We start from the raw sequence: 14,047 nt of genomic DNA, 5'->3' as shown, positions 1-14,047 counted from the left end.
TTAATGTGCGTAATGATGCAAAGGTGTTTTATTTTGCACTTCCATACAGCTTAGTAACTGAAGTGTGCGTTTATTCAGTGCTGTGTGTGTGTGTGTGTGTGTTGGTGCGACGTCACGGAAGCGGTGGCTCTTTCTGTGCATCTCACAGGAACATGGAGAACAATCAGGCACAACCCCACAGATCTTCCACACACATCCTCCGCACTGATCTTCCACACACATCCTCTGCACTGATTTTCCACACACACCCTCCACACGCATCCTCCACACACATCCTCTGCACTGATCTTCCACACACACCCTCCACACGCATCCTCCACACACATCCTCTGCACTGATCTTCCACACACACCCTCCACACGCATCCTCCACACACATCCTCTGCACTGATCTTCCACACACACCCTCCACACGCATCCTCCACACACATCCTCTGCACTGATCTTCCACACACACCCTCCACACGCATCCTCCACACACATCCTCTGCACTGATCTTCCACACACACCCTCCACACGCATCCTCCACACACATCCTCTGCACTCAGATCCTCCGCACACATCCTTCACACTCAGATCCTCCGCAAACACATCCTCTACCCAGATCCCCTACACACATCCTCCACACACGTCCTCTACACACGTCCTCTACACACATCCTCCACACTGATCCTCTGCACAGATTCTCCACACACATCCCCCACACTGATCGTCCACACTCATCCTCTACACTGATCCTCCACACACATCCTCCACACACATCCTCCACACATACACCCTCCACACACATCCTCCACACACACAGATCCTCCACACAGATCCTCCACCCAGATCCTCCACACAGATCGTCCACACACACATCCTCCACACACATCCTCCACAAACACATCCTGCACCCAGATCCTCCACACACATATCCTCCACACACATATCCTCCACCCAGATCCTCCACACACATCCTCCACACAGATCGTGCACACACACACACACACACACACACACACACACACACACACACATCCTCCTCACACATTCTCCGCATACATCCTCCACACCCACATCCTCCACACACAGATTGTCCACCCAGATCCTCCACACACATCCTCCACACACCTCCTCCACACACATCCTCCACCCAGATCCTCCACACACTAGAGCCCTGCACTCCCGCGGGAGTCCCACGGGACCCGCGGGACCCGCCGCAAAGCAGTGCGGCGCGGGACAAATTTTGAAAGCTCATTGCAGGCGTGGGCGCGGGCGGGAGTGCACAATGCAGGCGCGGGCGGGAGCGGTGATAAGCTGCAGTCCCGCTAACTAAAAAGGTGTTTAAAATAAAATTTATAAATTATTAATTTATGTCTATCATATATAATTTGGCTGGATATTTTATTTGGCATTAATAAAAACATTTTAAGATGCCTAAATTTGCAGAGAGAGTCAGATTGTCATTTATCACCCTAACGGGCAATCCTTTGATCACTCTAATGACTCGTCGTTCACACCCAGCCTCCAGTGACCCACACTAACATGATGCCTCAATGACACCTTAGATGAGCTGGTCATCAGAATTCTGATTCTGATTCTGATCCAGGAGAGGATAAAAATCTCTCGCATGTTTCCGATTCCTTTCCTCTTCCGTGTTTGAGATCTCCGATCATGGCAGAAGAGCAGAGCTCCTCTACTGAAGCTCACAGTTCTTCAAAAGTAAGTGCTGCTTTAAAAAGAGGTACATTTACCGTTAAAAAGTCTAGAGTCCTGAAATCGGACATTTGGAAATCATTCTCACTCGTGTACGACGCGGAGGGAAATCAGCTGCCCTTTGCTTGCTGTGATAAGTGCCAAAAGGTTCTGACATACTAGGATATTCTAGTTAGAAATGCTTTACAAATGTAAACTGGGTTAGCTTAATGTTTTGTATGGCTGAACAATAAATATACCAAATTTCCACTTGGAATTACATGCTCGCCTGTCTTTTTTTATTGTTTATTATTATTATTATTATTATTATTATTATTATTATTATTATAGACACTGATGAAGGCAACAGCTCAAACATTTGTCTCCTTCTGCTGCTAAAAACAACTGAAAAGAAATGTAACTAAAAGAATAAGTTCAAGAGTGCGATCCATCTCTCCTTTCACACTAATTATTCATAGGAGACGCACCACGGGAGAGCACATACTTAAATGATTAGCCTACTTAAATAATTATTATTATTATTATTAAGTCTACATGCTGCCATTTCAACATTCCGAATTCAGAAACAAGGTAAATAATAACAAACATGAACGTGAGCTGTAGATATTTATGCTCAAATCCACTCAAAGTAGGGGGCGGGGCACCATCACGCTGTGTCAAGACAAGAACTTTCCTGAGAAATAACGCGAACGTCTGCATCATGCGGGATTTGCGGGCGGGAGCGGGACAAAATATGGCAGGCGCGGGCGGGAGCGGGACTGAAAATCATAATTCTTTGCGGGAGCGGGCGGGAGCGGGACTGCACAATGTGGGCGGGAGCGGGACTGAAAAATCCGACCCACGCAGACCTCTACCACACACATCCTCCACCCAGATCATCCACACACACATCCTCCGCACACATCCTACACACACACATCCTCCACACAGATCGTCCACACACACATCCTCCACACAGATCCTCCACACAGATCATCCACACACACATCCTCCACACAGATCCTCCACACAGATCATCCACACACACATCCTCCACACAGATCCTCCAAACAGATCATCCACACACACCCTCCACACACACCCTCCACACACATCCTCCGCATACATCCTCCACACACATCTGCCACACACAGATCCTCCACACACGTCCTCCACTCAGATCCTCCTCACACACCCTCCACTCAGATCTTCTACACACATCCTCCACTCAGATCCTCCACACACACCCTCCACTCAGATCCTCTACACACACCCTCCACTCAGATCCTCTACACACATCCTCTACATAGATCCTCCTCACACACCCTCCACCCAGATCCTCCACACACATCCTCCATCCAGATCCTCCACACACCCCTTCCACCCAGATCCTCCACACACCCCTTCCACCCAGATCCTCCACACACATCCTCCGCCCAGATCCTCCACACACATCCTCCGCCCAGATCCTCCACACACATCCTCTGCATACATCCTCCACACACAGATCCTCCACCCAGATCCTCCACACACATCCTCCACTCAGATCCTCTACACACATCCTCCACACAGATCCTCCGCATACATCCGCCACACACAGATCCTCCACCCAGATCCTCCACACACAGATCCTCCACCCAGATCCTCCACACACATCCTCCACTCAGATCCTCTACACACATCCTCCACACAGATCCTCCGCATACATCCTCCACACACATCCTCCACACACACATCCTCCACTCAGATCCTCTACACACATCCTCCACACAGATCCTCCGCATACATCCTCCACACACATCCGCCACACACACATCCTCCACTCAGATCCTCTACACACATCCTCCACACAGATCCTCCGCATACATCCTCCACACACATCCGCCACACACACATCCTCCACTCAGATCCTCTACACACATCCTCCACTCAGATCCTCTACACACATCCTCCACTCAGATCCTCTACACACATCCTCCACACACATCCTCCGCATACATCCGCCACACACAGATCCTCCACCCAGATCCTCCACACACATCCTCCACTCAGATCTTCTACACACATCCTCCACACACATCCTCCGCATACATCCTCCACACACATCTGCCACACACAGATCCTCCACCCACATCCTCCATCCAGATCCTCCACACACCCCTTCCACCCAGATCCTCCACACACCCCTTCCACCCAGATCCTCCACACACATCCTCCGCCCAGATCCTCCACACACATCCTCCGCCCAGATCCTCCACACACATCCTCTGCATACATCCTCCACACACAGATCCTCCACCCAGATCCTCCACACACATCCTCCACTCAGATCCTCTACACACATCCTCCACACAGATCCTCCGCATACATCCGCCACACACAGATCCTCCACCCAGATCCTCCACACACAGATCCTCCACCCAGATCCTCCACACACATCCTCCACTCAGATCCTCTACACACATCCTCCACACAGATCCTCCGCATACATCCTCCACACACATCCTCCACTCAGATCTTCTACACACATCCTCCACACACATCCTCCGCATACATCCTCCACACACATCTGCCACACACAGATCCTCCACCCACATCCTCCACTCAGATCCTCTACACACATCCTCCACACACATCCTCCTCACACACCCTCCACCCAGATCCTTCACACACATCTTCCGCCCAGATACTCCACACACATCCTCCGCATACATCCTCCACACACATCCTCCACAGCTCTCTCTCTCTGAATGAAATGCTGTTTCATCTTAAACTGCAAATTGCTTCCTTCTCTAAAAGTAAACACACCCAGCATGAAGGTTGCAGGTTGAAGGGTGCAGGTTTTATGAAGGACTACTTGAATGATCCATTTGTGAATGATCTGGAAGCCTCGGGGTCCTGAGCAGGTCTGAAGTCGCTCCTGGTTGCTGCCAGTAGCAGCTTGAACTTGTGTAGATTCGGGTGCGGGTTTTATTTTTCTCTCTCTTATAGACCCCTTTCTGAAATCCCCAACTCCCCTTTCCCCTGTTAGGATTCGCTGGAATGCACCTTGAACACAGTGTTTCCATTAAACTCAGCTCAGGGGAGGAGAGAAAGAGAGAGATGGAGAGAGACAGACAGACAGACAGACAGATAGATAGATAGATAGATAGATAGATAGATAGATAGATAGATAGATAGATAGATAGATAGATAGATAGATAGATAGATAGTCAGGTGGATAGATAGATAGATAGATAGAGAGAGAGAGAGAGAGAGAGAGAGAGAGAGAGAGAGAGACGAAGATTTCGATGTGCACATGCAAAACCTTTCCAACGTCACGTGCCAATGGACATGCCTGATGTGTGCACCTCCTGCACCAGTGAGTAGTTCGAATCCCAGTTCACATCCAACACCATATTCGCATAAATAAAGCACTCAGGAATGGGCTGAACAAACAAAACATTATTATTATTATTATTATTATTATTATTATTATTATTATTATTATTATTGCAGGTGCCGGTTGATTAAATGCATAATGAGATCGGATTGACTTCACTTTTATTGTGTCGGAGCGAGCTGGGGGTTTTCCCCCGAAGAGCTAAATAAATTTATCTATCTATCGTGGTCGAGTGGAGCGAGTTTGCTGTAATGTGTGCACAGGAACTGCGCGTTGGTACAAAGTCAGCCGCCTGGTGACTGCGCCTGATGTGCGCCTAGTGACTGCGCCTGATGTGCGCCTGGTGACTGCGCCTGATGTGCGCCTGTAGATAATAAAGACTCTCGGCTCGAGTATAAACATCCCTGAATGTACCGAATGAAATCTCCCAGTGTGGTGGGGGAGGGGCCTGTCCCCGGGGGTCAGCGGAACACCGAGTCAAATGGACAACTTTCTCTAAAGAAATGTTCCTCTTTATTCGGCTCACAACGCCATCTACAGACAAACCCGTGTGTTTTACCCCCCATGTGTTACCCTGCTGGTGCAAAAGGCATCAGGGCCATCGGGAGATCTTTACATCCTCCTGTTCCTCCTTTTCACAGAAATAAATATGCATGAGGATGATCCAGTAATAATAATAATAATAATAATAATAATAATGCATTTCATCAGGCTGAGCCAATCACCTTCCCAGATTCCTCCTCGTATTTAATACACAATGGATCATAAAACACCATCGCTCACCCTGACAGGGAGAAAATAGAAGCGCTCGTGGCTCGGGCCCTGGCGATTTATGGCGAAATGAAAAAGACTTCCAGTAATGGACGGGTCCAGGAATGGCAGGAAGTCGATGCGCGGCGGACCGGAAGCGCTCTGGAGTTCTCAAGGAACGCCGGTGCATGGGAATCTCTGTGGTCCGCTCGGGATTTTCCCCCCGCTGTGTCCTTCCTCCGCTCTGCGCCACATCTCACAAACAATGGACATTATCTCAACGTCGAGTTCAATGCCACAGATAACCGCGACACCGAGTGATTAATCTCCATCAGCGCGTCACACACACACACACACACACACACACACACACACACTAGTGCTGAAACATTATAAGGAACATTGGAATAAACGTCTCATTCTATAGATTTCTGCACTACAGCCTCCTGATCATCAGTTTAAAAGTTTGTGCCCCCTCACCTTTTTTGTCAGACCCCTTCTTTCTGCAATCAAGCTATAGAATAATGCGCTTTATGTAATTACGCATTAATAACCAGTGGATTGATGGTAAAGGTGATTAAAGTTACACTAAATGTGTTGATGGGGCCGTGCAGGAATAAAGACAGAGTGTAGTTTGCTCCCTTTATTTCTGAGAGTGCAGGAATTTTCTGTAAACAATCTGCACCAGTTCACCATCTCTCTCTCTCTCTCTCTCTCGCACACACACACGCACACATTTTCTTATATATTTTTTTTCCAAAATATGAACTTCTTGCTAATATTGTGTGTACTTGTTGTAGTGTGTATGTGTGTGTGTGTGTGTGTGTGTGTGTGTAGGATCCCTGGCCTTCTCTTTATAGAGCCTCGTGGCAGGTGTAGCTTCTGTTTTCAGTATCAGACCGCATCACATCTCTGAATGCACCATCAGGCGACACGGTTTGCACGTTAATAACTTTTTTTTCCTTCTTCTTCTTCTTCTTACACATTCAAGCTCAAGTTGAACCGGAGTTCAGGCATGAGTCAGTGAGATGATCATTTATTTCCTTGATGGTTCTGGAGAGGGTTGGACCCGAGCTCTGGGGTGAAACAGTGCGCCGTGGTGCGCACACTGATGCCGCTGATGGCTCCTGAGGACCTGAGTGTACTGTTCAGGATATATGCAGCAACATTTAGTGGAGAAAGTTGCGGTTTGGGACGCGGGGGTGAGGCCTGAGGGTCCGACCTGACTGTGACCCTCCTCCTGCCCTGCGCCTCTGCGCGCGCTGCGCTCCCAACTTCCGACACTCCTCCCTCCCTCTCTCTGCGTCCCTCCCTCCTTCCCTGCGCCTCAGTGCTCATCAACCACCCACCCCTCCCTCCCTCCTTCCCTCCCTCCCTCCCTCCCTCTCCCCCCGGACCGGACAGCGCGCTGCAGGACAGGACGAGACGAGACAGGAGCGAGGATGCGCTTTTAACGAGACACCGCAAGCATCACGTCACAGAGAAGAAAAGAAAAGAAAAAAGAAAAGAAAGGTCTGTCTTTTGCTCGAGCGGACAGGACACGCGCGAGGACACAACCAGAACCCGAAGGACAGGAGGACAAAAAGTTTGCATTCTTCGTGCGCAGGAGCTGAAGTTGTTTCCTTTTTCTTTGTTTGTTTGTTTGTTTGCTTGCTTGCTTGTTTGAATCAGACACCGGAAAAAAAACTGGAACAATTTCTTCAACGCACGTGGACGCATGGGAGAAAAACACAAACTCGCGCGCACACACACGCACACACACGCACGCGCGCGCGCACACACCGGGACCCTGCACGTCACGCTGTCCTTCTCATCCCTGATTTTGTGACCGCGTGCTCCTGTCTGTCTGTCTGTCTGCCTGCCTGTCTGTCTGTCTGTCCGTGCGCGCGCGCGCGCGCGGCTTTTGACTCTTCCGCTGTGCATCGGAGCTCGCGAGCTCGCGGTCACGGTAAGCGCTTTGTGTTTTCTGCTCGAGCTCGAGCGCGTGCAGCGACACAAATACCTTCATCTCCTCTCTCCATCTTCACCTTTGAACTCTCCGAGCTTCAGACCCGGCCCTCAGGAGCGACTCGGGTTCGAGTCCCGGATCACCGGGATCTTTTCCGCGGCGCGTCACTCTGCGTTTCAGTGCAGCTCCGTTCGCAGCGCGCGCGCTAAAAAGCGCCCGAACTTTCCTCCGTTAAAAAAAAGTCAGTCATCGATCATCAGTGAGCGCGCGCGCACTTTCACACGAGCTGCATCACCAGCACACTGCAGGGGCTCTGCATCGCATTTGTTTGTTTGTTTGTTTGTTTGTTTGTTTGTTTACTCCAAAATCTTATCGGGCTTATTGGCTTTAAATTAATCGCAGATCACAGAGTCATTAGTTTCAGGATGATTCCTGTGAAATTTGGTGAATAAATATATTCTGTGATCCTCCTGAGTTCGAGTCAGGACTCAGAGCTGCATTTAGTTTTACTGAACAAGCAGCACAATGGACATAATAATAATAATAATAATAATAATAATAATAATAATAATAGCACGCTGTAATAAATGGAGCTGAGATGTAAAATTTCCCAGCAAAAACAAAAAAACAAAAAAACAAAACAGATGTGTGACAGCCGATTTTTAAAATATATTTTATCTTTTTTTAATTTTGTTTTATCTCATTGAGTTTGTTTGTTTAAAATAATAATAATAATAATAATAATAATAATAATAATAATAATACATTCGGACACGGGTTAGTGATGAGTGCCTGTGAAATTTATTGAATTAAAATTTTAAGGTTTTGTTTCGTGGAGAAGAACCACAAACCCGGGGCCGCTTCCGACTTCAGCAACAAAACAAAACAAAACAAAAATGATAAAAGAACAGAAAGTGAAGCTGATGACTTTATCACGTTAATACAGAGTCCAGAGTGAGGCGAATACAGGGATTTAAAAACATCATCCTAAAAGTGAACATTTGTCACCGCAATCACAATGTTTTACCTTATAGATAAATAAATAAATAAATAAATTAATTAATTAATTAATAACCCGACAATTTAAAAAAAAAACGAGAAGCGTTTTTACACCTTTCATGTTTCCTCTCTTTTAGAAAGACTTCGATGTGTGTGTGTGTGTGTGTGTGTGTGTGTGTGTGTGTGTGTGTGTGTGCTGACACTCACCTCTTTCTTTCTTTCTTTCTTTCTTTCTTTCTTTCTTTCTTTCTTTCTTTCTTTCTTTCTTTCTTTCAACTTATAATTCTTTAAAACTGATTCATAAGTAAATGAGCTTTTTTGCTTGTTTGTTTTTTGCTAAACAAGGGCTTTAGTGAAAACTAACGCACTTGATATAAAAAATGAAATCACATACAAATCATGTTCATATTATTTTAAAAAAAATCCTCACTGATATTTATTTCTTTCAAAATAAAGAACTCCTGCTGAGCCTCTTTATGAAAAGCATTAATATTGCTCGTTGTAATAAATGGAATAAACCACGTTTGTTTGGGTTTTTTTGTCATGAACTTTTCACCTAAATCGGTGCATTTTATGAAGAACCTTATTGTGATTTGTTGGTGATGTGACATGCTGTCGATGAGCCCATCAGTCCTCCACAGTGATGAGGTTCTGATGATTGACGCCATCAACAACACGTTTTATTATCCACAGGGTTCTTTTGTCTCGATCTGAAGTTTTTGTCGTCACTGTGCGTCAAGCTGGGTGTGTTTGCATGGTACAGATGCTACAACCATACCAAAGTGTGTATTCATTTTAGTTAAGAGAACCCTGTGTGTGTGTGTGTGTGTGTGTGTGTGTGTGTGTGTGTGTGTGAGAGAGAGAGAGAGAGAGAGAGAGAGAGATCCTGCTTGGCCTGGTGGGTGGCTTGTGGTTGAGGCTCTGCTGAGTAACCTGTAAAAGATAAAAGATCAAAGAGTAACTCTCTCTCTCCCTCTCTCTCTCTCTCTCTCTCTCTCTCTCTCTCTCTATCGATCTATCTATCTATCTCGCCCACTTCTCTTTCTCTTGAACAGAAGGTTGGACTCGATGGCCATGTGTGTGATAGCACAAGCTGGCTAAGACACGTCCAGATATCGCCGTCTCCCCACCAGTACAACCTCACAGCTTTCCCAATACATGACCAGGTACGCGGAACACACACACACACACACACACACACACACACACACACACACACACACACACACATACACACACACACCTGCATGGCCCGTATAATGCAGTGTATAAAGGTGCTGTTGTGATATGACTCACACACTTCACATTCTCTCTCTCTCTCTTTCGCAAGTGTGTCTGTTTTCATTTCCCAATTATTGTATCTTTGCTGCAGCGTGGAAGACCACAGGCCTGGATCTCTCTCTCTCTCTCTCTCTCTCTCTCTCTCTCTCTCTCACACACACACACACACACACACACACACAGAGCCTGGCGTGAGGCTCTTTTTACTTTAACACACTGAAGAAATGTGAAGAATGAAAGATGGTAAAGATTATTGCCCACCTGGAGGAGGGAGAGAGAGAGAGAGAAAGAACATTAACATTACATTTATGATGTGACCTTCTTTGACTTGTGCTTTGTTCCGAATCCTCTGAAACGATCCGATATAAAGTCATAAATCTGAGTTGAACCCAAAGCGTCACACTCTCACCCTCACACCTTTAACTAAACCGAATCCCTTTTCCATCCTTTCATTTTTATTTTTTATTATAAAATATATTATTATTATTTTATTATTATTATTTTATTATTATTATTATTATGACAAAGTGTGAAGTGAATATTATACCACAAGAAAATATTATGAAATATCATGACGATGAAGTGTATCGAGGGCTAAATCAGAGTTATATTCAAAGAGAGAAAAAAAACTCGACATCGTTTTGAAAAAGTGCCGCAGCGGTCCGCTTTGTCTTATTTTTATCGATGAAAAGAATTCATCACTGTCACTAATACTCTCTAAACTGAGCCGATTCACTGCCTGCTCTCGTACTCCAGTTTTATGTTTTATGGCATTTATGTATCTTACTTTTGGAGTTCATTTGTGAAAAGAAATTAACAAATTAAAATATGATGCTTTGGTTAACATATATTTTGAAATATTCTACAACACAATTCCAGGATAATTCCCTCAACAATCCTGCATTTATCCCCAGACATAATCAAACGTCGGGGTTGTGACTCTTTCAGGTCAGTGTGAATTATATTTCAAAACGAATCACAAAAGTTCAGACAGAAATAGAGATTTGTGACAAGAGAGCATTAGAAATGACCCACGGATCCTTTTTCTCATTTTGGTGTAAATCCATTCCTTAGTTTATTTATAATGTATCCATCACCAAAATACAATATTATTCTGTAAAACAAACAATCTATAAATATTGGTTGAATTTGTCGGCTAAAGAAATTCGATGCATTAATTTCAACGTCACAAAGTTTCCAGCTGATTTCTTCTAAACTTGATTTTCTGCTAATATGATGAGACCTGAACAGTTTCACTGATCTCTCTGGATTGGCGGCGCCAAATTTAATGATCAAACGATCCATTATTTTAAAGATAATTAACTGTATATTTAGAACATACACACAATAAAACAAATTCCTCTCTTTTTTTGACCAACTGGATTTATTTTCTCCTGACGCCCCTACTCTTCTTCTTCTTCTTCTTCTTCATGATGTTTCCAGATTCGATTTCACTGTAACTGTGAAGAAATTTGTTCCACCAGTTTCAAGAAATTTCCATTGAATTTCGGTTTATTTTTCCAAGATGGCGTCCAGAACATCTCACAGCACACATCATGACTCAAACCAACATCAAGATTTGATTCAACTCTTTTTTCAGAGGACGACTGAAAGGTCTAACTGAACTGTCACGCCTTAATTCCTGATGAGAAGAAACAGAACTTAGCAGTGGAAATACTGTGGAGTGAAATGGATGTTGGTTCTAATGAACTTTGACCATAATATCTATTTCTGAACAAATTTTTTAAAAAAATCTTAAAAGTACATTATATCACGAACTAATGTGATGTTCTGAGAATAACACGATGAGAAAAAAAAAACAACTTTTCATTTCCATCCGTCCTTCAGTGCTCCTCATGTGAGACAGAGAGTTGGACGGAGTGAGACAGAAGACAGATAACCACCTCTTCGGGTCGTTTACCACGAAGCCTGGTGATGATAACGTTTTCATAATACACACCACACACACTGCGAGTCTTTATGGCTTCCGGACGCCCTCATGTTTTAATAAGTGAGAGAAAGAGAGAAAGAGCGGGACAGGAAAGGAGACGTAGAGCCGAGTAAGAACACTCGTGCTATTCAGTCGCAGCTCTCAGACTGATAGAACGCATAAAAGATTTCCAGAAAAAAATGCCTCCTTGGATCGTATCTCTTCAGGAATCGTTCCCCAAAGTGGCACGGCACAAAGATCATTAGGAGATGGTCGAGCGAGCAGTGCTTTGAAGCTTTTGAGAAATTCGAACCTCCTGCTCTGATTAATCCTCTTTGTTTATGGACAATGGACTTCTTCTTCTTGAACATGTGACAAATTCAAGGTGCACGTCGAGGTTTTTTTGAGAAGAAAATGTTCATTCACATACACATGATCATGATATAAGCAATAAAACAATTGGAGACGTGCTGTTGTAGGAAAATAATCAATAGCATCTTATGCATCACAGTCACGATGATGTCATTCCGAGTTCTGACTTCCCACTTACGAGTTACTGAGTATCGGATTCAGGATTCGTGTACGCACCATGCAAACCTGTCAGTTACAGATAAACGCTGACACTGGAGACTCATTCCGTAAATTATTTCAAATTAAATTAATAATTTTTTTTATTAAAAACTTCACCATGTCACATTTTTCTCAGTTAAATTAAAACACATTTTATTTTATTTTATTTTATGCTTAGATTATGCCACGAGTCCCTGTATAAGTTGTTTGCATTAGCCTTTTAGTATTACGGGTTTTTAATTTATTATTTATTTATTTATTTATTTATTTATTTATTTTCTGGTTGTGGATTGTGGACGTGCCTCTCAGGCAGTTGTCGAAGTTAATGAGCACGTGTGTGCTACTCCAGAAAATTAATTAACCGGAGTTAATCAGATCCACGTGCTGAAAAGCTGCTGATCTTCATTTCTGATTAATTATTAAGAACATTTCGGGCAGCTCTGAAATAAGAGATAAGGCTTTAAAAGGTTGCTCAATCTTATCTGGTGTGTGTGTGTGTGTGTGTGTGTGTGTGTGTGTGAGTCACGGGCGTCGGCTAGTAAGAGTGAAGTGTTGTCCATTTGAGCAGTGCTGAATGAAGAGCTAATGGTTGTGTTTATGAGAACATTGGCAGAGTGACATCCGCTTCTCATACACACTTACACAATGGAGTAGAGCTTTGTGTGTGTGTGTGTGTGTGTGTGTGTGTGTGTGTGTGTGTGTGTGTGTGTGTGTGTGTGTTTCAGCAGGAAAGGGTGAGTGTGGTGTTACCTGCCTAAGAAATGACCTCTCATTAGGGAAAGAATGCAAGAAAGGGAGAAGGGGAGTGTGACGCTCTCTGATTGTTTGCTCCTCAATGTCAAGGTCGTGTGTGTGTGTGTGTGTGTGTGTGTGTGTGTGTGTGTGTGTACTGGGTTGTCTGTGTGTATATCATACTGTGCGTTAGTGTATTCATTCACCTAATCATTCCAGAGCATTAAGCAGAAGGTAATAAACACTGAGATGAACTTTGTCCCTCGGGGAGTGATGAAGGTCGAGGATGATGAAGTGTGTGTTCCAAGGTTGAGTTTGAACTCGCACACTTTTACACTTATCAGTGTGTTATTCTAAGGCACTGCGATAATGAGTTTAGAGTTTTGTCTTATCAGTAGATTTAATACTGCAAACACACACGAGACACATACAAGCATACAGTGTTACTCTCCCTTTCTCTCTCTCTCTCTCTCTCTCTCTCTCTCTCTCTCTCTCTCTCACAACACACACACACATTCAAATAAATATTGTTAGCACAGTAGAAATAGTTGTCATAAGCAGCATTCGGTTTAATGCCAAACGCATGATTTTCTCTGTATTTCATATTTGTATGGGAGAACACAGAGAAGACACAGAGAGTACATACACTCAAAAAAATAAAACATTGGATTTACTTAACCGAGTTATGGCAACCGGTCCCACGAAACTGTGTTAATTTAGATGTATTGAATACAGTTATGTTTTGAATAACTCAACATAACAGTATTCAATACATCTAA

At 44.4% G+C, this 14,047-nt stretch overlaps 1 protein-coding gene across 10 annotated transcripts in view; it reads left to right on the top strand.

Annotated features, from left to right (window-relative positions):
• mecom (MDS1 and EVI1 complex locus) overlaps window positions 1-14,047 on the top strand; it is a 281,521-nt gene that overhangs the window by 222,489 nt on the left and 44,985 nt on the right. For 8 of the 10 annotated variants that reach the window (XM_060943283.1, XM_060943279.1, XM_060943277.1 and 5 more), the window contains exon 3: window positions 9,811-9,921. In XM_060943283.1, the coding sequence (XP_060799266.1) occupies window positions 9,811-9,921 (111 nt within the window). Of the gene's footprint in view, window positions 1-7,188; window positions 7,757-9,560; window positions 9,922-14,047 lie in introns of those variants that run through there. The other 2 variants (XM_060943285.1, XM_060943286.1) reach the window with 2 other exon arrangements.

Source organism: Neoarius graeffei, chromosome 16 (assembly GCF_027579695.1).
Source record: "Neoarius graeffei isolate fNeoGra1 chromosome 16, fNeoGra1.pri, whole genome shotgun sequence".
Taxonomy (NCBI): Eukaryota; Metazoa; Chordata; class Actinopteri; order Siluriformes; family Ariidae; genus Neoarius; species Neoarius graeffei.
Note: the sequence above shows the minus strand (reverse complement) of the source record. Positions and strands in the feature narration are given on the sequence as shown.